This window comes from Capsicum annuum, chromosome 1, assembly GCF_002878395.1.
Source record: "Capsicum annuum cultivar UCD-10X-F1 chromosome 1, UCD10Xv1.1, whole genome shotgun sequence".
Lineage (NCBI taxonomy): Eukaryota > Viridiplantae > Streptophyta > Magnoliopsida > Solanales > Solanaceae > Capsicum > Capsicum annuum.
In genome coordinates this window covers 197,201,451-197,226,015 of record NC_061111.1, presented here as the reverse complement: position 1 = coordinate 197,226,015, position 24,565 = coordinate 197,201,451, and the positions used below count along the sequence as shown (strand labels likewise).

The 24,565-nt window shown below is 33.8% G+C and overlaps 1 protein-coding gene across 5 annotated transcripts; it reads right to left on the bottom strand.

Annotated features, from left to right (window-relative positions):
- Positions 1 to 6,676: 6,676 nt before the first annotated feature.
- LOC107855568 (myosin-12) lies at positions 6,677 to 19,089 on the bottom strand. 5 transcript variants are annotated; one of them, XM_047399649.1, is made up of 40 exons: positions 18,647 to 19,089; positions 18,411 to 18,539; positions 17,674 to 17,817; positions 17,435 to 17,580; positions 17,197 to 17,353; positions 17,055 to 17,113; positions 16,793 to 16,952; positions 16,558 to 16,707; positions 16,336 to 16,472; positions 16,111 to 16,257; positions 15,307 to 15,408; positions 15,168 to 15,225; positions 14,992 to 15,093; positions 14,867 to 14,904; positions 14,578 to 14,704; positions 14,330 to 14,500; positions 14,116 to 14,247; positions 13,887 to 13,993; positions 13,560 to 13,620; positions 13,234 to 13,411; positions 12,744 to 12,949; positions 12,390 to 12,509; positions 12,179 to 12,277; positions 11,649 to 11,864; positions 11,081 to 11,220; positions 10,863 to 10,964; positions 10,379 to 10,490; positions 10,208 to 10,294; positions 10,056 to 10,112; positions 9,782 to 9,952; positions 9,516 to 9,665; positions 9,236 to 9,442; positions 9,002 to 9,151; positions 8,841 to 8,911; positions 8,653 to 8,752; positions 8,520 to 8,576; positions 8,381 to 8,437; positions 8,040 to 8,120; positions 7,153 to 7,235; positions 6,677 to 7,083 (listed from the first exon to the last, which is right to left on the bottom strand). In XM_047399649.1, exons 1-40 carry the CDS (start codon positions 18,647 to 18,649, stop codon positions 6,960 to 6,962), a joined length of 4,698 nt encoding a protein of 1,565 aa, XP_047255605.1. In that variant the 5' UTR covers positions 18,650 to 19,089; the 3' UTR covers positions 6,677 to 6,959. The 5 variants fall into 5 exon arrangements, with proteins under 5 accessions (XP_047255605.1, XP_016556074.2, XP_016556073.2 ...); XM_016700588.2 differs by having other exon boundaries at positions 9,236 to 9,445; positions 18,647 to 19,088; XM_016700587.2 differs by having other exon boundaries at positions 9,516 to 9,671; positions 18,647 to 19,086.
- Between the last annotated feature and the right edge of the window lie 5,476 nt (positions 19,090 to 24,565).

Genomic DNA, 24,565 nt, shown 5'->3' with positions numbered 1-24,565 from the left:
CAGAAAAATTAGTATTTTTCAGAATACTATTAATAAATTTAAATAACTTTAAACTCTTCTTCTTCTTGTTTCTAGTTAACGATGAAGTTTTTATTACTTCGAATCCTTAACTTGTGATAAAGATTTTATGTCTTCTAATCACTAGTTAAATTCAAGCGGAGTAGAAAGCCTAAGCTTTAATCTCCAAAAACAAGCAATACAGATTCTGTAAGATTTATTTCTTTAAGATTGTTATCTTCCACAATACGGGTACGTAGAATTTGTATAACAGAATAACAACTTCAACTCGAGTTCAAGTATGAACAAGAACACAGTGAAGTTGAACAAACACCCTCAACACAAGATCAAAATGACATTTCCAAGAGGAGTATTTTATTTTTCAGAAATTAGATAAAGTAGAAAGGAATAAGGCCAAGTCGTCCGAATTCACGGATTTTCCTTAAGGAAATAATTCCCCTCACTGTACCCGAGGTTGCGGAATGTTTCCTCCCAGGATAAAATGTATAGCGGTACCTCAAATACTTGAATTCTTCGAACGCACTCTCGTTTTGATTGATCACAAAGAGTATTTAGAAGACAAGAAGATTTATGTGTAATCTGAATTTTTTTTTCATGCTCTAACCTGTGGAAGAAAATAGGTTATTTATAGCCACAACATGCCTCTCCGAAAAGGTGGCATTAGTTCAATTTTAGAGGTGTGTCTTTTCCTGAAAAATTACATGGCTGCAGTATTTCATTAGTGTTGAACCAGTGTGCAGTATTTTACTGCAACAGTGCACCTTTTCACGAAACAGTGGCACCATTTCGATAAAGTGTTGCAGCAATTCATGAAGCAGTGTACCGGTGCACTTGAACCAGCACCTGTTCCTGCGTTTCTGCATGAATCAGAAAACGTTTCAGCATTCCGCGATGAAACATCACAACTGTTCGCTGAAACAGTGTAAACAGTGGTATCTGTATGCATGTATGGAGTCGAAAACATTGTGCAGAAAAGTTCTACTGTGTTTTCCTTTGGCATTCTTCGGAATTCAAATAAAGTTTGTCTAAAAAATAGATCTCATCGATAGTTTGACGAATCCGAATCTGAGCTGAGCGAGCGACGACGACAGCACGAGACATCTCTTATTTCTTGCCTCACTTGCCATGTGGATTAAGTATTCATCATTATAAATACTCCAAAGTTTCATTCTCTCACCAATGTGGGAGAATTAGTGAACTTTCCAATTTGGGAGTACGCCTTCTAAATTGGTGTCTCCTTCTTCCACCATTTTTTTTTCTCCATTTTTCCATTCACACCTTTTCATTACTATGAACCCAACAGAAAACACTGATCTCAACATGTTTCAGAAAAAAAAAGAATTAATAACCTGTGTTTGTGTGGTGAGAGCAAACATGAATTACGTTGATATAAATAGGCAAAAGCTTAACCTTGGACTGCACGACTTCCTAATCCTTTTAATATTCGAATTCCTACTTCTATGTTCTATCTATAATTTCTATGTCTAACACTTCGAATAGTTTAAAACAAAAGTAGTAGTAGTGTAGATGATATGGACTCGGATATTTTGTTGAAACTGGTGATGGCCCCAATATATAAGAAAATAATTCTTAATTTTGATTAATAATTCTAAAGCCAGAAATATAATAATCCATCAGTTTAAAAAAGAATGACCTAATTTCCTTTTTAATCCATTTCAAAAAGTATGATTTCTTTTCTTTTTTAGCAATTTTTTAATTTTAACTTTCCACATGACATGTTTAAGACAACAAGATTGAAGAACATTTTGGTACATTTGACATATCTTTAATTTAACACCATAAAATTCAAAAGTTATTTTTATTTTCTTAAACTCCGTGACAAGTCAAACTAGATCATTTTTTTTTTAAACGAAGGAAATAATATGTTATAATAATCATAATTTTTAACAACTATTATATAAATAATTATTTTGCGTGAAAAGGAAGACAACACCTTAAAACTTGTAAGGGAATTAAGACAAATAACTACCAGTATAATTTTAAGGAAACTTTTTTGCATTCCCAATGCAATGAGGATTGGTTAGGATAATGAAAACTTACCATGTTTGCTGTGCTTCTCCAGATTATATTATAAATAGGTATGGTGGGAACAAATTTGTGAATAGAAGAAACTATATCTGAGAAGCGTGGCAGGGTAGTGGGAATGGGGCTACGGAAGCAACGTGAAGATGACGTGTGTTGCACTAGTTAAAATTGCTCTCTATATTCCCCGTGGATCTCCTGTGTATGGAAAATTTTAATATGAATGAGGGTCTAGCTTTTGACATGTATTTTTGTGGGATCCTCTTCCCTTATTTTTTTTATATTTTTTAATAAATTTTTTCTTTTTATTTTAACTAGTATACATGCTTACGTATTGCGCGGATTATATTAAAAATATTAATCATTTCAAATTATATGGTTTGATTTGTATAACCATGTTCAATTATATTGCATTAACTAAAGTTCAATTTTCATTAATTACAATGTATTATCCAGTAACACTTTGGAATGAACGTTAGTCATGTCTAAATGAGTGCGTTTGCATTGGCAAAATAACCATTTGGTTAAGCTGAGCTCTCTTAAAACTTAGACTTTTTTATTTTTGTAAAAGTATGTATCTATTATGAAGATTAGTAAGAACAAAATACCGAATTGCAAGTTTTTATATAATTAAATGTTTAACGACAATTAGAATTTTTTTTTAGATATTATTGACTTTTTGATCCCTTGTTTATAAATAAAAAAACTTTTGTCAATATGTTTGCATCCAAAAACCAACAACAACTTGACAAGATTCTTTATTCTGATAAAGAAATCAGCCTTGTCCAAGTAAAAAGTGATAGAATTAGATTCAGACATCATTGAGATTTTTCTTTTTCATGTTTAAATACAGCACTCAAAATATGCAATACCAATATGATTTCACATAACTTCCGAGAAAAAGAAAAAAAAATTATATACAACATCTAATTTTTCTTGTTAATACAAACACTTGTCGACTAATATAGGATAGAACTATCAAGTATTGTACTTTCCTGAAAAAGGTCAAAAAGAAAAAAGTTGAAAGTGATATAGAAAATATACATAATTGTCACAAAAATGGATAATGATTTCAAAGGACAAATAAGAGACAACAACAATAACATACCAGTGTAGTCCCACAAAGTGGAGTCTAAAGAAAGTCGAGTATACGCACACCTCATTTCTACCTCAAAGATAAAATGAAGAGATTGTATTTTGATAAACTCGTGGTTTAGGAACAAATAAGAGAGTCAAACAAAAACTAACATTAGAGGTCAATGTCTCATAAGTACTAAACTTAAATGATGTACAAATTTTAAATGATGCACCTCTCTACTATAAAGGTTTTCTAATATTTCCAGTTAAGATAGACCAATACAGTCATTAAACAAACAATGACAACGTTCGAGCCTAGTGAGCAAATTCTTGCAACAATTTTTGAAGAAGCCTGTCAAAAATACTACTCTTTCATATTAAAAGAAGGTACATATATTATGATTCGAAACTACATAAAAAATAACTGTGATAAAAATTATTGTGTAGAAATGATATTTTGATTAAAACTTTTAAAATATACTTCAATCACATTGGTGATCGAAATACAATCATATAACTCAATTAAAATATATTGAAATATGGAGATGAAAACATCATAACATTCCTTACTTCACTATTTAGATTTTAGCAGTCAATTTTCGACAATAAATTTACGTGATCATGTAAATAAACTGAAAACAATAGTTTATATAAGAAAGAAATAAAAGTCATCCACCATCAATAACCAAAAGGATGCAAAACGCAAGCCTTGAAAAGAGATTATATTACATTTGCATTAAACACATGGGAGTTATGATTTAAATGACATGCTTTTGTTCTTACCAGTTTCAAACATAGAAATGAATTACCTCCACTAAAATTTAATGTTACAATATATCCAATAATCTAACATGTCTCTAGTTGCCTCTAAATTCTTGAACCATTACTTGATTATGATAAAGTATCTTTTATTTTGTCACTCAGAATGATAAGAAGTGCTTATAAGAAGAGTGAAAAAACTTCATACCTCTAACATTTCATTCACTCTTCACTCCAAATTAAGATAAACAATAGTGTCCGAATTAGAGTACTGCAAAAAATAAATTCAGTATACTTTTCAAGGATTAATATTAAGTTTTGGAGAGTGAAATTATAATTGAATGTGAATAAAATATGAGACACACCTTGAGATATATTCAATGTAAAAAACCTCATGAAGAAGGGGAATTTCTCTTATGTCTTATCTTCTCGTCCTTCGTCTTACTCATTTTCTCTCGCAACTTTCGTACTCCTTTTGCAAACACCCGTCAAATGTGCAGCCAAAAAGGGTATTATTTGTTGGTAGCAATTTCAAAAATTTATTTAGTTTATTCTAGATTTTAAGGAATGAAAGAAAAATTGCAAACAGAACACATACCTAGTGTTCTACCCAAAAACAACTACTGAAGTAATCTTCTAATTGAAAGATTTTTCATAAAAGAAAAAAATTGAAATCTATTTGTATCCATAGAGGGTAGTTAATCTGCAGGTTAGTGTATTTGTTTTAAAAATATATATATATTCAATTCAATTTAATTTTTGTTTAAGTTGGATTTTTGTAGTGTTGACACTTGTCACTCTTGCCTCTCCTATTATACATAGATAGATTATCGCCCTACCCCACCCCCACACCGTCCAACATCTCCTTCTCCATTCCCGTCCAACAGCTTTCCTCCACCCCCACCCCCATCCAGTTGATGATTTCTCCATTTTTCTTTAGTTTTAATTTCGTGTTTATGTTAATTTTGTATTGCTTCTTAATTTTGTATTGATTTATGTGTTTGTTGATTTAGTAATGATGAGATCAAAATTCCACTAAAATGGAGCTTTATAGTTCTTCTAAGAGGATATATATTGAGTTTTATAAAATTGTTCAAAATGTACAAAAAAAAAATAAAAAAAAATCTAAAATAAGAATTTGAAATTGAAGAAAGTAAACATGGTGATGGTAGAGTTATGGTGATGATTGAGAGGATTGAGGAGAAAGAGAATTATGGTGATGATGATGTTGTTGTTGCTGCTGTAATTGATGTTGTTGTTGTTGTAATTGATATTGTTGTTGAGTTATGGTGATGGAGAAGGAGGTGTCAATGGGCAAGAAGGCAATGGTGGGTGGGGAGTGTTGCAGGGATGGGAGGGAGTATGGGATAATTTTAAAAAGTAAATAAATATTATTTAAAAAAAAAAAAAGAATAATAAATTATATATCAAATTATTTATACGTGGCAGCTTTTAATTGGTCAATAAAAGTTAATTTTGAGACTTGCACTCACAACAGGCGCGTGTATACACGCAGAGGGTCAAAATGGTGTATTTGCAACTATTTAAGTAAGATTCATGGGGTAATAGGTCAAAAGTAAAATTTAGGTGTCTTTTTGAAAAAGTTAACGAACATCGGAGGGTCTTTATGTATTTTCTCTTTTAACATATTATGAAATTTAAGTAACTATAAAAATAAATATTACTTAAATTAGGTAATAACCATCCAAACAAGCTGTAACCCACAGCAAACTACACCTTAGCATGTCAAAGCATAAAGTATATATTGATCTTGAAATCTTAATCCAGTAGAGGGGAAAAAAGGGAGGAACTTTTGTGATTTTGTTTGATGTGATTGTTGTATGGTTAGCCCATTCATTGTTGTGCTGTTTGTATATCCAGAGTATCTCATGATGCAATTAATGGTACCTTTGTCTTCATAATGCAGTTTTGCAGACTGCATTGCATTTTGAAAGTTGATTTCAATGCACCATAGGTGCACTAGGCATAACCTTTTTGTCTTGATCACTGTAATTCAATAAGTTTACGTCATTCGCCATATTGTTTTTGCCTCTTTGTTCATGTAGTGTTGGTTATTCAACTGCAGGGCTAGTAAGCATAGCATTTTTGCTCGAACTCGCTCAACCCAAATAAGAAGAACCAAACCGGACAGACACATGTATTTGTTACTCAAGCTTAACCCTGCTTTCACCATGGAATGGTCTCCGTCTCATCACTCATGCGTTACACACTATTATAATTATCAAAAGACTGGAACATACTTTTGATATTTCCAGTAGCTTATACTTTTACCCTTTTAGTGCAGGTTTTAACATGAGTTATTGAAATAAATTACAGTCAGCCTTGGTAAATAATGTAAGGTGCACATGCATGATGAATCTAGGAATCTTTTTATTTTGAATTGAACATTTTAATTCCTATGATTAGATTACTCTTCTCTGGGATATCTGTATAAGATGAGATTTTAGTTGGTTATGTTGTTATTAGGAAATGAAACAATGTAAAAAGATCGTAAACAACAACACACCCAATGTAATCCCACATGTGGGTCTGGGAGAGGTAGCGTGTACGTAAGCCTTACCCCACCTGGTGGGGTAGAAAGACTATTCTTGATAGACCCTCAGCTCAAGTAGAAACATTGCAAAGCAGTTTGAAAAAGGAAAACAACAAGAGAGAAGAAGCCAAGACAAAATGCTAAAGGAAGCATGAGGCATATTAGAATGTAACAATCACTACAACAAATCATACGATAACCGTAAACATATCAAGGAAACAGAAGGGCAAAAACCTTTCTTTCTATTGAAACTTTGGATGTGTTTTTCTTTACTACACTCTCTCAACGTATAATACAACAGGTCTTTCACAATACAACTTTTGTAGAATCATCACTTTTGAGTGAGGAAAATAAATATGAAATACAAGACCAAAAAAGATATACATTTTTCAACGAACACTCATCACTCTCTAACTTACCAATCAACAAAAGAAAGAATTTCAATCAATCAAATCCTATAACTATCATTCTCTTTCTGTGTAAAATCAAAAGAAAATGTTCAAAACTCTTACGCTGCTGCCTGCAGCAGGAATTGAAAATCTGATCTTTGACGAAGGAGGGGAGGTGGTTCCACATCAGACAAGTTGATACTCTGAAAGGATCGCGATATATCTTCTATAGAGAATGGTATGCTGTAATTTGGAAGATTAGTTAGTTGAATAATGCGAGTCAGTTTCTTTTTTGTGCATAAAGTTAATTACCTTGAATCCACATCAAGCAAGAATGTATTGTTTGGAATGCTGGCTGAGTCTTCCAATGTTAGTGCTCTCATCTTGCTAATGACCTGAAATTCCAAAAATGATCAGCTGTTGAACTGCTGAACAAAAATGCAGTTCTCTTGACAAATATCTATCCGAGGTCTACTCGAGTGTTTCTTCTTTTAGAACCTTTTGTTAACAGAATCAATAATACTGTTAACTGAGAGATGGAAAGAAATGATTAAGAAGCAAATTAACTTCAGCATGAGTTTCTTGCATCGCCATTGACTTACTTCTAAGGCTAAAGACGCAAAGAAGCTGAATATGTGATCTTTTCTCTAGGGAGTATGATAGTATGTATCTTTTCCATCATTGAGAGAATCCTGTGTGATCCACGGCCTTTGGATGTTTATTAATCATTAAAGTTGTTCAAGAACATAAAGGAGGGTAAGCTCTTTCACTGCTTGACGTGAGAATAATGCAAGACCGCTTCAGTAGAAAGCATTTTCTAGTGTATGTGTCAAGCTGTCCGTACAGCACTCTTGGCCTCTCTGTTGAAGAAGGTGACGGTTTCTCCCCAGCAGAGCTTAAACGCACTTTAAGAAGATTGGAGAACTGTTATTATTTAATGTTTGTTTTTTCTATCTTTTGCTATTTGAGGACATATTGTGTTTTTGTTCTTCACTAAGAATTGTTTTCTTAAAATAAGAGAAAAAGTCTTATGCATGCGATAATTCTTAGTATTTACTTTTACACGATAATATATGCATGTGTTGCATGACCACCTAGTTGCGGACCATTGACGTCAAACTGACAAAACCTTGAATACCTTTACCAACTCTCATGAAGGTTAGAGTATCTCTGGTAACACACTGAAGAAGGGTTCTTACCTCCGGAGATAAACCATGGGCTCCATATTTGTCGTCCCAAAACATAGTCCCAATGCGATATATTTGTGCAATGCTCAACATCTAAGAGAAAATGGGAAAAAAGCAACAGGACATGAATTTCAGTTTTTGGTTCTGAGTTCTTATCATAGCTAGAATCCTCTTATTAAAGCATCATACTTAAATTCCTCAGTGACTAAGTTCTAACATCATTGTTGCTTGGCCTCTTAGTGATCTTCAAATGAAAAGAGAGTTCTTTTTCTTTTTTGAAAATTCAAAAAAAGAATATTGGGGAGGGAAGTTGTGGGGACTTTGATTTTTCTTTTAGCACAGAACTTAATTACCGGGCAGAGGTCACTTGTGATCTCATCCAATGCCTTTTGAGATTTTTGATGTAACACCTGCAAGGTTGAGGCATGATACTATAAGTACTCAGCTATGACGATATCTGCTTACAGAATAATATCTGGGGACAATACTTACCAGAAATCCTACAGCTTGCCTTATGTGTTGAAGCTCATCCCATGAAGATCCAGCGTACTGTTTCATGAGAACGAATTAAAACGTTGTTTCATTATTTGAACATCAGATTATTGCTCTGAATAACTTTTGTTACCTGCTCTGTTGCTTTAGAACACCAACTTTCCAGTTCTTGCAGACCTGCCTTCAGATACTCCCCATTGCTAAATGAGCAGCATTCACGTCTAAGCAACAAGCTGAAAAGTTTTCATAAGTCCAACATTAGGGTTGAGGACATTTAGGTTACTTCTAAAGTGAAAGTTAATTGGAATAAGAACTGAATACCTGTTGAAAAGCTGGACATTTATGTATGAGAACACCTGACTGAGTATTTTCCTTGTAATTGTGGGAGGGACCTGAAAACACAGATGCAACTCATGAAAACTGGAGAGCTTCTCCAGACTCAAAATTACGGAAAGCTGACAACAAGATGTTACTTCACTTACATTATTCTCTGAGAGTATGGTCAATGTACCGTCTAGGCTATTCACAATGTTTTGCCAGTGTACACTGGATGCCTGTTGTTTGGCGATGATGTTTGAATGTATACTTCTAGATGACCCTTTCAAAGGTCTTATCCTTGCAGATCTTGGTGCCTGTCAATTTTATTCCAGAATTTACTTTGAGACTGCGGCAAAATTATAGACAAGGGATTATTATAGCATAACAATGGTGCTTACATGTATGCATTGGTTCAGAAATGGACTTATTTCTTTCTTTAAGTTGTCGCGAATCATTCCATATATTTTCTCAACACAAGCAGTTAGGTGTTGCTTAAACAATAGTGCTGGGTATTTAGCTTCAATCCTTGTTCGGATATTTGGGCTTCCCTCAATTCCGCTGTATCCGCTGGAAATTGCCATGCTTAATGAAGTTGAGCGAAAACCCTGCTGTTGAACCTTGAATGTCAATTATCAACATGTATATACATGGTCCAAAGCTTATAGTTTGAATATTTACCTGTGCCATTCTGCCAAACAATGTGGTAGGCGAGCTGCGATTGCGATATGGGGACCTAGTAGGCGCATTACCAGCTTTAAGTGTGCTTTGCAGAAGGAACAACAGAGTTGAAGATGTTGACAGCCAATAGGCTAGATCACTGGTGTTATCCTGATCCTTCATTGAAATGTCAATAAATTATTGTCAAATGGAAGTCTAAATTGCATTAGATTCAGCCATTCATTAGGACCATTCCTAGTCAACAATAGAGTATAGTCAAATTTCACCTCTATAGATGATCGGATTGTATGGATAATCCTATCAAATATATTCGTTTTTTCTGCTTCAAAGGATCTCCACTGCAGAAGTGCTTTGTATAGGGTGCATGCAGCCACTGGTCTCCCCTTGTCAAATCTCTTGTCTTCCGCTAGGCACTTTATCAGTATGTCGTGGTTTTCCTGATTATTGAATAATGAAAACACAATAATCAGCAATGACTACAAACCATCACAACATTATCTATCAGATCCGACTTGTAAAGCTCAAGTTTCTACTACTTGCCTGCTGCCTATCTGTCAAGGATTTTTGCTTAGTTAAAGAGATTGGAGGGCTAGAATCCTGCAGAAAGAATTTTGGCATCATTTAGAATTAGTAATGTTCTTATTGTTGTGGTCCGTAGATGCATAACAGTCATTGATGAGAAGCTTATATACCTTAGATATTTGTTCTTCTACTTTCATTTCTTCATGCACTTCCACTGTTTGATGTCCATTATCAGCTGGATGTGTGTTATCAACTTTCTGAATAATCCATCCAGGAATTAGTAATTCTGCAGTTATACAAGCAATGATGCCTATAATGAAGAAGGAGGAAATTTAGCTCACCTCAAGCCCTTTAGGTGCCCGATCATCAGAACTTACTACTTGCTCCACAACTACCCTTTGAGTGCGAAGAAGCTCGTTTTCTGACTCCAAGTCTTCGATCTTGTTCTTGAGTCTGATGATGAAAAAACATCTCCGTTTGAGATTTATATAACAAAAGATTATTATCTCCGGAGCTAACTCAAAACTAAAAGTTTTTCAAGAATATTGTTCCATTCTTGTGGAAATAGGTCCATGTAAGTATTCTTGAAGCAATTATATCTTGTAGAACTTATACAAACAGCATAAATTGTTTTTCTCTTGGGTTTATGTCCATATTTTTATGCTTCAATTAAAGTATTGATCATGCAAACCTGTTTCATTGAGCTGTCATTGTAAATGAGTTTATTATGTGTCTTCTGATTTAAGGATATAAACTATCTTCTCTAGTTTTTTTGGGTGCCAACTGTTTAGCTTGCATAGGCTATTCCTAGATGTGTATACTTACATGTCCATTTCCTCAGAAAGGGCCTCATTTGTTGATGCGACTAAAGCCTGCTGGCGGAGAACCTGATTCTCAGATTCAAGGTTGGATAGATTCAACTGTAATCTGAAAATAAATATTAAGAAGGACAAGAAAGACAATAAGTTTCATATTAATGAACTGGTATTGATTTTCAAGCTTCAGCCACTTCAACGTACTACACAAAGTAGTAAAGGAACTACCTTTCAATGGACTCTTGGAGCTCCGAAACTCTTAGCTGGGATTCTTCTGCCTCTTTACGTGTGGCCTGACATTCTTTTTCAACTTCATTGTAGCTCTGTTCGAAGTCTTCGACTCTCTTCTTGAGCTCTCTGATTTCTTCCTGAATATATGACAGGTAAATTGCATCAGGTGTGATGCTGTTAGAAACTCACTAATTTATGATGTATCATGTATTCTACTGCAAAGAGATTGCAGTGAGTATATTTCCTGTTTTAATAATGAACTTTTTAAAAAAAAAAATTAAGTCTAGATAATCTTCATACCTCAAACAAATTTTATCTTCTTTTTTTTATTGACTACATCGATATGCAGGATTTTCCTTTTGTGTTCAATTAACTCAAATGTCTTACTGGAACTTTTTGATGTTTCAAACCCCTTTATTTGGGGAGATGGTTATTCACTAAGTTTCTACATGTTTTATTTTCACACTTGAATTCTTGTTTCAGAAGTAAACTCCAAAGATTTTTGGAACGGACGGATGCTTCACCATTTACTGTGAATGCACAGAATTTTGTTTCCTGATTTTACCTCGAGTTTGTTGTTTTCCTCTGTCAGCTTCTCCACTTTGGTGTTGTCAATCACTGGTACTTCCTTGATAACTGGAGGAGCTTGTTCAATGGCTATCTTTGCTGCTTCTTTCTCATGAATGATTGCATCATGGGCTTCGTCTAGTTGTGTTTGCATATCTTGTAATGCTTTTTGCAGTTTTGAAATTTCTTGCCCCTTTGCTTCTTCGAGATCAATCTGGAGAAACACAATGTTTTCATTCTTACCATTATTATGACAGAAAAGCATTGACGGTTTACTGATAGCATAAGAAAACTCTAATCGCCATAAATCTACATTTCTTCGCAAGCGAAAATTCTTTTGCATTCCTAAGTGTCAGTGCAAGCCAGAATTCTCATTCTATGCATTCATGCACATATATTCTGGCCGAGTGTAAAGCACTAATGATGTTCTCTTGGCCCTTCATTGTGTCGCTCTATAGATTCCCACTTAGAGTACTTTAGACTGTTGTGCAGTTTCCTTTTAGAGCAAAGCAAATGGCTTGTACATACCCTCAAGTGTTTTTCAAAATCTAACCGCCATGTTAACTCCTCGACACGCTTTTCCAGTTTGTCCTTCGCTTCTCTTAGTGCACCAGTATCTCTGGCAGCCTGCAGTTGGAGAAGATTTCGATGCCAGTTAACATATAGCAGATATGCTGACACTTCAATGGATGTGAATGGGCAGTAATGCCACTCTTTTCACTAAACAAGAAACACTCACCATCCTCAATTTCCGAAGCTCTTTCCTTGCTAACCTGCCTCTCCAGAGACATTGAAGTGAAAGAGTTGCTTTCTTCTTCTGTTTATAAGTTGAGAAGGCATGGAATGCTCTCCATTGAGTCTGCAGAAAAAGACAAAGTAAGAAAATAAGGTGATATTATCTATTTATAATCGGTCTTACGATCAAATCTGAGGTAATAACTGATTTTCTTCATATTAATGCCCAATTTATTTCCAGAAGGTTAATTTTAGGAAGCAAATACTGAGAGTACAAAATATATTTGGACCTTGAAATAATTTTTGTAACTGAATGAACTTAGGATGCAAATTACTTTTTGTGGTGCAAACTAATTACCTGAACTATTTTTGCTGCTTTATTTCTCCTCCGCTGCCTATAGTCATTTCGTGCTGCCATAGCTCTCATTCCTGTTTGAATTACTATAGCTGCTGCCTGTAGTTCCTTGTAAGATTTTCTTGCTGAATGAGAACGAGCATGTTTCTGTATGCAGATTGAGGCAGCTTCCCTTTTCATATGTTCATACAGCACTCTGGCAAGTTGAGCTGGGTAGGCAGAACATAGAATTTTTCTCAAAGTCACGACCAGAACGCCGGATAAAAAGTGGGAAAACTAATGTAGCATTGTATAGATTGACATGTTTGCAACATTAATATTAAGAAAAGTAGTTGAAACCCTACTTTAGGGAAAATTCAGAGCATGCCAAAACTAGAATATGTCAAATCAGCTTGTATGCAAAAAGTGTCAATCTTGATGTTCACATATTATGCTGGCACTTTCTTTTTTATGATAAATCGGTGGTCATTTGTATCATTGGGGTAAAAGTTACCTCTCCAAAGTTTCTGGAAATGAATTGTAGCTCTCTTTAGGGCTAGGAACTCCTTTCGGGTAAGATATGTTCGAATTTGTCTCTGAATGCGCTTTGCAGCATGAGCTAGAACTTCAGTTCTTCTGGCATCTAATTCTGCCATCTGCCCAGCTCTGAGAAAAACTTTGGTTTTCCCAATCTGAATAAAATACACAGAAGATTCTTTGTCATGAACAACTCCATGCAAAGATGCAGTTTGATGTTGTTGCATGGAAATAGTCTATTTCTTGTTTTTTTTTTGGGCGGGGGAGGGGATAAGAAGTATGACAATATTCTAGATTTAATACCTGATATCCCTTTAAGCCCATTCTATCACAGATAGCAATGCATGCTGACTTCTCATCACATCTGCTTCAATGAAAGGGGATTAGCTTGTGATGTATCAGTATCTCGATGTTATTCATGGACATACAATAACGGTTTATGAGTCTAAAGAAGCATGTTTGATGCAAATAGGTATTGGCTACTACTAGTGTATAATGCAGTTCTCATGAAACATCAGCTCATTTTGCATTTTGCTCATCACTGCTCCCTGGCTCAAAATTTCAGTATTTGTTTCTTCTTGAAAATGATTTAAGATGTGAAACCAAGTTGCAACAGATTGTGATATATACCCATCAAGAACATCTGGAGCTAACATTCCAAAGCGGTCAAGGAACTCATCAAATGTTCTTTTTGTTGGATATCCTGCACAACTTATCCTGATCGCCTCTAAGACACCCTGCAAAAGTTTCACAAAAGGTTTATCAGAGAGAGATAGAGAGAACTATGAAGAATCACATATTTTCTGATAGAGAGTAGAAAACTAAAGCACCAAAAATGACATGGAGGAGTTTAACTTACCCCGCATCTTAATTGGTTTAATACATTCATGTTCTCAAATATTCCTGGCTTTAGAACTGTATTGGGCTTTACACATCGGATGTAATGTGGCTCTGTAGTGCTCAATGTCTCCATTAAAGATTGCAGTTGTTGCTGTATATTGAAGTTTCATTTGAAAATAAATCAGGATTTTCTGAAGTAAATACACTTGTTTCTGTCTTGTTGATATGTTTACCTTAAACCGCGTGCCGATGGAAGAGAACTTGGACTGCTTGGAAGATTCTTCAGGCAATGGAGGGAAGAGGTTTCCAACGAAAGAGCACTTAGAGTCCATCAGAAGAGCTTGAAATTCTGCTATTACATAGTCCTTGTTTTTGTCAAGGAAGTGATCTGCTTGGTAAGTAACCTGTTTGATCAAAGAAACAAGATGACTAGAATTCTTTTACTGACAATTGAATTACCAAATATATCAAGTTAACATACATCACCAGCGTAATGATTGATTGTAAAGGCAGTACGAGCAAGTTTTGGCTTGCTAAACCGTTTATTGTTTTTGTATGTCTGGTACATCTTTTGGGCAAATGTCTCATGAGTTGATTTTGGGAACATACTGTGGAAGAAATAAAATTGTGTTATATCTTCTCTTTTAATCATTCTTCACAAGTCAGGATAAAACGTTATACACTGTGTTTTGAGAATTTAATGACTTTGTCTAGCAAATTATCCTACTTCCACAGGTTGTTATGGTGTTGAAAAGAGGAAGTTTGCGTACCAAGCTTCATCAAGAAGAGCAATAATGCCTCCAGGTTTCTGCAAATTTGATGCAAGCTTATCAAAGGTTTGGTTGTTGAATTAAAATAAAGTGAAAAAAATGTCTGCAGTCGGAATGAGAGGTACCTTCTCAATAAGATCTAAAACATCTTGGTTATCTACAAACTCCACATAGCTCCAGTTGATTTCTTCTGTCGTATAATCTTCTTGTTCCATCTTGAATACGTGCTGTAAAAAAAGTGTTTCTATTCAATATTCTACTTTATTTTAAACGGTAGCGAATTAAGGTTCTCATGCTTTACCTGGTTAAAATGCTGCTGCAGCTTCTCATTTGTTAGGTTGATGCAGAATTGCTCAAAACTGAGGTAAAGCATTAAACAACTGTTATGTTTGAGGTAAAGATTTAATAAAATCAAAAGTTGATAAAACAGTTATCCAAACCTGTTGACTTTGAAGCTCTCAAATCCATATATATCAAGGACGCCAATTATGCTTTTTGCATCAGGGTCCTGTCCAATTGAACTGTTTATCTTGTCCACAAGCCTGCCACGTAGAAGCTGTCAAAAGGATTTCATTTTGAATGTTGTTTTTTTCATGTAGCATAATCTAATGTTATGCTGGATAATGCTAATCAACTCAAGAAAAAAAAAAATTCTGAACGCCTTTTTGGACTAATATGATACTCTCATTCTTCTAGAGTTGACTATCTGCATGTCAACAGGACACAAAACACTACAATGGGTTGGTTTCAAAATGTGAAACTAAAATAGGAAACCTGGCTTGAAATATATATACAACATCATTCAATCTCTATAAGAAATTTAAGCTAGAAAAAATCTCCATTATCTTCAAGTTCTGTCTGATGACTCTTCTACTCGTTGAATCTCTTATGTTCTTTATGAGAAGCCCCAGTTAGTTATTAGCTTATAATCAGAATTATAGTGACTAGAGAACTTGAGAATTTTGATATACTTCTTTTGTTGCTTCCTACTAGAGATTCATTAGGAAGAAGTTATTACATATATATCATGTTACCGGTTATTCGATATTTCTTTCAGAATCACTTGTAACTTTGCACTCCATTGCTGTTAATGCTGTAAGTATCCGATTGTTTGCAATCAAGAAAGTACTTTTTTGTTTTGTTAGTATTACGATGCTCCCCTCATGAGCTTACATGCATGCAACCCACGGTTTTGCAGCAAAGGAGAGGATTAGTCTGGGAGCCACATTCTATATATTGCTTACCAGTCGAACAATCTGGAGTATACGGTCTTTGCCAGCGCATCCCTGCTCGTGGTTGCAGCTGCTGGATCCAGTAGTTTTGTGATATTTCCATCAGGAGTTACGATGACACGCTTACAAAGTGAATCTTCTAGTGCCTTCTCATCACACCTGTGCACATGTTTATTAGTTCAAAGTATAAGAGCCTTGATTTCTGAGTTGAGGTCAATCTAAGGTATATTCTCTTACATGAATAGCTCTGCAGCTGTCTTCAGATGAAAAAGTGATTTTTCATCTTTTAGTTTGGAGGAATCAACCTCCTTTCCTTTCACAAAGTTAATGTTTCCGAGATGGAGTATTGCAGCTACAACGCGAAATATAGCTTCCTACAGTAATGATGAGTGTACGTTTTAATATATCTTTGTTGCATAATGAGATTTTTCCAATTGCTTCTATGTTCTGGGAACACACCTGCTCCTCCTGACCGATTCCAACAACATCCATAGCATTTCTGGTTTCAAGATACTCTCTTGCGTCATCAACATTTGCAACTTCGTAACAGTTACTTTGGTTTAGATAATGAAATGATCTTGGATTTCCAAGTTTGTATTTTTTCACATCCTGTAAAAGATGCCGTAGATCATCTAGGTGGCAGCTCAGTATCATTTGTAAAGAGTTTGCAAATGGGCTGTCCTATAGAACTCACCTCTGGTGGTGCAGCACAAAGCATGTAAAAACAATGGTAGTTTCTCTCTGGGTCTGAGACTTGGCAAACACGTGACCTTTCGAGAAGATATGTCCTAACTGCAGCCCCAGAAATCTTCCCGTGCTTATCAAATTGAATTTCAACAAATTTACCAAAGCGACTGGTGGAATGACTCAGTAATGTCAATTTCTTATAGAGTGAAAAATATGAAAAGCAAATTGAATATGTTAGTGGTAGATCTTTGATCTCATTTTTGGTTTACCTGGAATTGTTGTTCTTCACGGTCTTTGCATTCCCAAATGCTTCTAAAACTGGGTTTGACTGGTAAAGAAAAAATATGAACTTATATTGTACTCTAGTAGTAGATCATTCGAGTATAACAGTATAGAGAAATTATTGCCCACCTCCAAAACTTGTTGCTCCACTGTTCTTCCTTCAGTACCAGACCTACCACCCATGAACGCGAGATATCTCATTAACATTTTCGTTGTCTCAGTTTTACCAGCACCACTCTCTCCACTGACCAAGATAGACTGGCTGCCGTGCTCATTTATCAATGCCCTGACAAACTTGTTAGATTAGGCAAGTTATTCATTTCTTGTGCGGTATAACCAAAAAAATTCATGGGCACTTCTGATGTACCTATAACAGGCATCTGCCACTGCAAAAAGATGTGGACTTAGTTCTCCTAATGGGGCTCCCTTGTATTGCTGCATCATATGGGTATCATACAAATGTGGAAGTCTCCGAAATGGATTCACCGCAATTAGGATATTCCCTGTGTAAGTCTACAAAATTGGGATATTTTTACATCAGTTAGACTTGTTTCTGTAGCTGCCTTGAAGTTCAAAGTTCATCATCGACTGAAAAGTATGACTTACATATATTTCATTTAGAGAATACCGACAAGCAAGGTTATTCAGAACTCCAGGCTCATGGAGGTACGCTAACTTAGTCATGTCATCAACCCCAGCTGGTGGTGCTTCGGTATCCTTTGGGTATATGCTAGAAATAGAAGCAACTGTCTGAAGCAGAAAGTAGTGCTATGTTTAATATAAATAGATTTTGGCCTTTCGTATGTTAAAAACTTTAGTTTGTAGAAATTTTGTTTATTGCATCCTAAAATTATCATGAGAGCACATTCGTAAATCTTCATGGTAGAGTATACCTATCATGAAAACCAATCATAGTTTCTTGAGGCAAAAGAGAAAAACTCGTTTTATGGTTCTTTCATATACGTTTTCTTTAATTGAATGACGTTCTGATTCTCAATTTCTCAAAATACTTCAATTGGTACACGCAAGAAATAGGCTAATTCAGCAGCCTTTTGTTCAATTTCTCGTCCTGATTGATTATATTAGACTGCTACCTTCCTATTTGTTCCATGACCAGTTCCATTGACTATATGTGTTTCAATAAGCTTATAAAAGCTAATAAATTCCTAATTTTCATATAATATGCAGTATAACTTTGATATATACTATATCTGCTTTTGCCACTAATATAGTTTAGACAGCAAAAGCATTTTTTGCAATCATAGTATATTCTCTGAAAGATGCTATCAATATCCGATGTCTATGAGGCTCTTTAACATATTGATTGGAATTCGACTGCTTACCGTCTTCCCATTAGTTGTGACTACTGTGGCATTTGAGCCTTTAATTTCTGTAACTTCTCCATCAATCCAGGCCTCATCAGGATCCTCAATCCACACCTGTGATCCAACTATGATGTTTACAGGAGTTCCCTGAATCACAAAAGATTAAAAAAAAAAAAAGGTTAACAATTGATAAGTCCTCCATCAATTGAAACAGACATAAGGTACTATTGAATATTGATCATAAACAAGCTCACCATGGCAGTAGTTGAGACTATCTGATCATGGAACTCAAAGGAGAGTTGCTATACGAGATCGATGAATTGATATAGAGGGAGAAAAGGAAGAAGGTAAAGGAAGAGAAATGAATTTCAGGGAGAATGTGGTGGTCTTAAAGGAATGATGAATAGATGAATGTAGAAACAGAAAAGTAATAAAGAATGTGAAAAAAGAATGTTTCAAAGCAGGCTAAAGGCAAGAGGTAATGAAGATGGTGGTAACTCAAAAGCAAAAGGCAAAGCAGTCACCCCTTCCCCACCTCCTGTTACCTTTGATTCTACTAAGTCCACATAGGATGCTGACTTGGCAAACTGTACAGCTTTGAGATACAGAAACTTCTGCTACTTTTGGGTTGGCTATTTGTATAAAATACGTTGCTTAAATGTAAAGGAGAAAATCATTATTCAATTGGAAGTACCTTAATATAATTGCTGTTTGTTTTTATTTAAAGATTTATTCTCTATCTATGACTTGTGCTATGTAGTGAAGGGCCAGGGTGTTTCTCATGATGCTGTGCATTACCAAAAGCACTGTGTTTTGGACCAGGTTTGATTAATGCATACAACTTTAGTTAATATAATGTATACAACTATAGTTAATATATGACACAAGGTGGGATCTTTTTGCATAATTGTTGGCTTTACTTTCTCTTAAATCAATGGGGGTTAAAGATGATTAGATCTAAATTCACTACAGAAATGTCCCACTTAATGCCTTTGCTACCCCATCTTAACTGGGATCTCTACTTTCACCTGTTCTCTTCTTATTTTTTTTTCAACAGGTTTACTTTTTCACCACCTGGGATCTCTGTCAAATTCAGCACCAGGCACCAGGCACCGGGCAGGTATTATTACTACTCCTACTATGTCAAAGGCTTTCAAGATTCTCCAAAATTCTTGATGATGTTTTAATATCTTGTGTTGTGTTCTCCTCTCTTAACCAAATGTCTCAGTTTCGAGTCTGGGTAGGAAAAAATCTTTGGTAGCAAACCCTTCCGCTGAATGGGCCTTATGTGGTGCGAGTATGGATTAGTTGGGCTCCAATGCGGGTACTAGGAAAACAAAAAATGAAAGAAAACTTATGACACAAATTCTTGACAATGTTACATGAGATTTTTTATTTGCATTTCAACAAGACTGGCCATACTCTAGTTTTTTTCTTTTCACCATTTTGATTTACTATTGATTTCAAGATTTTCCATAAAGTTTCAGCTTTACAACACTGGCATTCAGATCTTTTCACTTATTTTGGCTTTTACAATAGGGAAAGGAGTTGGAATATGAAAAATCTTGAAATACTAGACAGCCATACTGAAAGGGGTTAATGAGGGATCAAAAAAGGTAAAGCATGGGGATTGTAGTTTTGTAGAAAGGACATGTACAGAAGCTAAAAAGCTAGATACTCCCTCCACTTCCAAATATTATTCATTTTGGCAAAATTAAATTGTTTAAATATATTTTAAACATCGGAAAAGGCCTAAAATGTACTTCAATTATGTGAAATGGTGCAAAAATGTCTGTAACTATCTATTGGGCCTAAAAAGCCCTTTTCGTCTACTTATTAGGGCTATTCTGCCCTTTTATTTAAGAAAAAATTATATAATACCACAACTTATCTTTATTAAACTACATAAAATTCTTATCATTTTTATTAATATTAACCAAATCAATAGTGCACAATATCAATTTTTCGTCATTCTAAATTGATCTGATAAATAAAAAGAAAAACAACATTAATAGCCATTTTAAAAAAATTATTACATATACATAATCGTATTAGTTGGTTGTTAGATGTAGCATATAAAACATTTACTTTTATAACATATTCTAATATATAGAAAAATAATTATATATTAAATTCTCATATTTCTTATTTATTGTCTATTTTTACGAAAGCCTTCGTTCATTCATTTTTTATATACTATATCAAAATTTTATGTTTTTCATTTTTATTACCTGCTATTATGATGCCTCCATAAAAATATATGTTATATTTATACCATAAAAATTAATGGTATATTTATATATTATACAAATTATGTTTATATCATAAAAATACATGATATGTTTATACCATATAAATTATATTTATACCATAAACATATATTTTAGATATAAAAAGTTTATACAATGTAATACTGAAAATTTATATTTGCATTTAATAAATATTTTTTTAACAAGAAAAGTAATTTCGACATAATGATATATACAATGAATATTTATCCCACAAATTATATCAAAAATATAATAATAATCTGACTTTGGCATAAATTATATTTATACAACAAAAATACATAATATATCTGTACTTTCAACATAATGATTTTTATTCCATAAATATTTATCCATAAAAAATTATGATTAACCCATTACATTAGAATAAAAAATACACAATAATGAAATAATACTAGATGATTAACATACTTGAAAACAAAACGAAACAAACATGAGCAAATAATGGAATACTTAGTTTATTTAAAAATATTTGAATTTGAATATAAGAGAGAGAAAGATTTGAAAGCATGGATTATCTTTTCCACTTTTAATTTGAACATTGAAAATAAATCTCTTAAATTAAGGTGAATTGATAATTAATTATAACATTAAATTAAGAATTATAATTATCTTTTCTGATTTTTTTAAATGACTATATATGTAAAAAAAAAAAAATATTTTTGTAATATTGAAAAAGTACTATTATTTATGTAATTAAATTTTAAGGATGATAATTTCATATAATTTGCCTAAATAAAATTGTAAAATAGGTCAATAGGTAGACGAAAAAGACATTTTAGGCCCAATAGATAGGTGGGAAGGTCATTTTATGCCCAATAAATAGAAGAAAATGACATTTTAGGTCCAATAGGTAGATGAAGGATATTTTTACACCATTTTATATAGTTGAAGGACATTTTAGGCCCTTTTCCATTTAAACATTTTAAGAATCATAAAGCCATTTTTTACTTACTATTTTCCAAATTTACTCCTACTGCTCCAATTAATGGACTACAAATGACTTAGATAAATATCCTTATGATTAAAAAAGATAGCTCGATGCATTGTCGATTTTTAAAATTTAAAATCACATGATAATAACTTTATCGATTACTTCTGCAATCCACCTCCATTCTTTTTTATTAAGAAAATTAAATATTTTTTGGAGTGTACCAAAACCTTAGAAGACATATAATATGGGGTATGGTTTGAAGGGTGGTGAGTGGGGGTCCCTCATATTTTGCCTTATATTCAAATGTCTCACCAATATTTTGGACCGACTAGTCATAGGAGGGGGCTAAAGATTATGAATTAATGAAATCTATTTCCATTCATTTAGGGCGGTGGGGATGGAGATTTGTTTGTTGAGCCCCTTTCACATGGGATAAAAGGTTGTCATGTTGGGTCCCTTTCTTAGCTTTTCCAACTAAGCTTTCTTCATTCCCTCTATTTTTTTTAATTAGTGGAGAAAGTGGAATATTTTGTTAAGAGTTGGCATTAGTAGTACTTCTCTTATTCTTCTAATTAGTTAATTAGTATTGTATTAAATTGACTAATAATGATTATTAAAGTGGATTACTAAGGTGTGCTATGGATTTTAAAATAGTGGGAAAATGGCATATTTGCCGCCCTGTGGACGGTGCCTAATTGGTAGGCTTTTCACTTTTCAGTTTTCGCTTCTTTGTTGTGATTATTGCCACGAGCAAATTTTATTGAAAATTTATGTAAATGTATTCTTGGGGGATATAGTTTATTTATATAGTCGAAGTATATGCTATTGTACTCTTTGGTTGCATATGTTACGTATAAGTTTGTATATATGTGTGTATTGTATATTTATTCGCATAAAGCTGGGGAAGAGCCAAGTAGAACTGAGAGATCAGTTCATCCGAACCATCTTCGGTGATAAATTATATTGTTTATGCATGATTAAAGTTATCTTTTTCATGTATATGTAATTGATATTGAACCTACTTCAATTTCATTTTGTGTTTGTTATTTTATGGTGTTCGGGTACAAGAATCTGTATATATGCAACACCATCTTTAACTCTACTTCAAGTCTAAGACAACAACATTTTTGAAGTTACTAACACCTTCAATGCTAGATTATGAATAATCTATCTAAGAAGTGTACTTATTTTCAAAAAATAGATGAAATAGAATTTGTAAGGCTAAGTCCCCCGACTTCACGGAGTGTCCTTAAGGAATAATTCCCCTCACAGTACCCGAGGTTATGGAATCTTCCTCCCAGGATAAAATAGCCTTCAATCCGAATAATAGAGGTACCTCAAATTATTGGATTCAATGAACTCACTCAAAAGTTTGATTGATCACACAGAATGTTTTGAAGACAAGAAGAGAGTTTGCAATTCACAAAAAACGTGTCTAAACCTGTGGATGAAAGCAGGTTTATATAGCCTTCATATGCCTCTTCTGAAAAGTGGTAATGGTTCACTTAAAGGTGTGACCTTTCCTGAAAGATCATGTCTGTTCGTCCAAAGTTTGCATCTTTTCCGAACAGGCAGACCATTTTATGAATCAGTGTGTCATTTCGTTGAAGGATTGCATCCTTCTGAAGCATCAGTGCGTCCTTTTGAAGCATCAGTTCGAAACACTGCATGCATGCATATAACTGGAGGAATCAAACACAGAAAAAATTTACTGCGTTTATATTTTTTTCCCTTCGGATTAAATTTTGTCCAAAAAGATAGATCTCATTTGCCGAAGTCGAAGCCGAGCGAGCGACGACAACGGCGCGAGGCATTTCTTATTTCTTGCCTCACTTACCAAGTGGAATAAGTGTTTCTGAATATAAAAACTTAAAAGTCACATTCTCACACCAATGTGAGAGAAATAGTATACTTTCCATTTTAAAGTACATTTTTCATTTTAGTGTTTTCTTCTCTATTTTTTCTTTCACTTGATTTCCTCAATTTTTCATTCACACTTTTCATATACTTTGAACCCAACAGTGTTTACTTTTTTATATTTTAAACTCTAATTAGTGAAATAAAGTATATAACACACATATAATTATTGTGGTTTTACAATAAAATTAGTCCCAAAGTTGGTACTAATAAAACATCTTCGATAATAATAACACCAACAAATTTTGTGGGACACAAAATGTGCGAAGTGTCGGCACAGGTATTTTTTTAAAATGTGATTTTGAGGACAAATAATATACGTAATTAAAAAAAAAGTGATTTTTTCCCTCCTCTCCTTTTTTTTCTTCTTTTTCTATAATGTAATTGGATGTCCCATTGGGGACTATATAGAAGTATTCGCAGCATTACTTTTTTGTTTTTTTTTAAATGAAACATCAAATTCCAACTTATAAAATTTTACTTCATTTTTTGGTCCAAAAAATAGGTGGAAAATGTCGTAAGAACTATGAATCATTGACTCTCTCCAGCCAATATCTAAAAGAAAGGAAAAAGATATCGTTTCCATCCCAAATTATATCCGAAAAGGCGAAGCCATACCTAAACTATAAAAAAGTGAAACTATTTACACCCTGTCAGGCTACCACCACTTGCATGTGGTGTAGTGTTTTACACGTGCTGCCACATCAACACTACGTCAGTAAAAAGTATCATTTTTTTATAGTTAAGGTGTGTAATAGGTCGCATATAGTTTAGGTGTGAATTTGACTTTTCGACTATAGTTTGGGGTGGAAACAATGTCTTTTCCCTTAATATTTTTAGCCGTTTAATTTTGTTATTTAATAGGCTGGACGTGCCTAAAATAAGTGTAACACACGCGCCTTAGAATGAGGGTCGTGAGGAGGTAATAATATCACTTTTATATAGTTAAGATATGTAATAGATCACTTATATAATTTAGATGTGGCTTAAATTTTTTTTTTTTTTTTTTTATAGTATTAGATGGAAATGATATC

Bases quoted from the DNA above. Each gene is read 5' to 3' on its own strand.
- LOC107855568 (XM_016700586.2), bottom strand. The intron at 17,581-17,673 runs GTAAGTCATACT...CCAATTTTGTAG, and splicing joins ATTCTCTAAATGAAATATAT to ACTTACACAGGGAATATCCT. The intron at 17,354-17,434 runs GTACATCAGAAG...CAAGTTTGTCAG, and splicing joins GTGGCAGATGCCTGTTATAG to GGCATTGATAAATGAGCACG.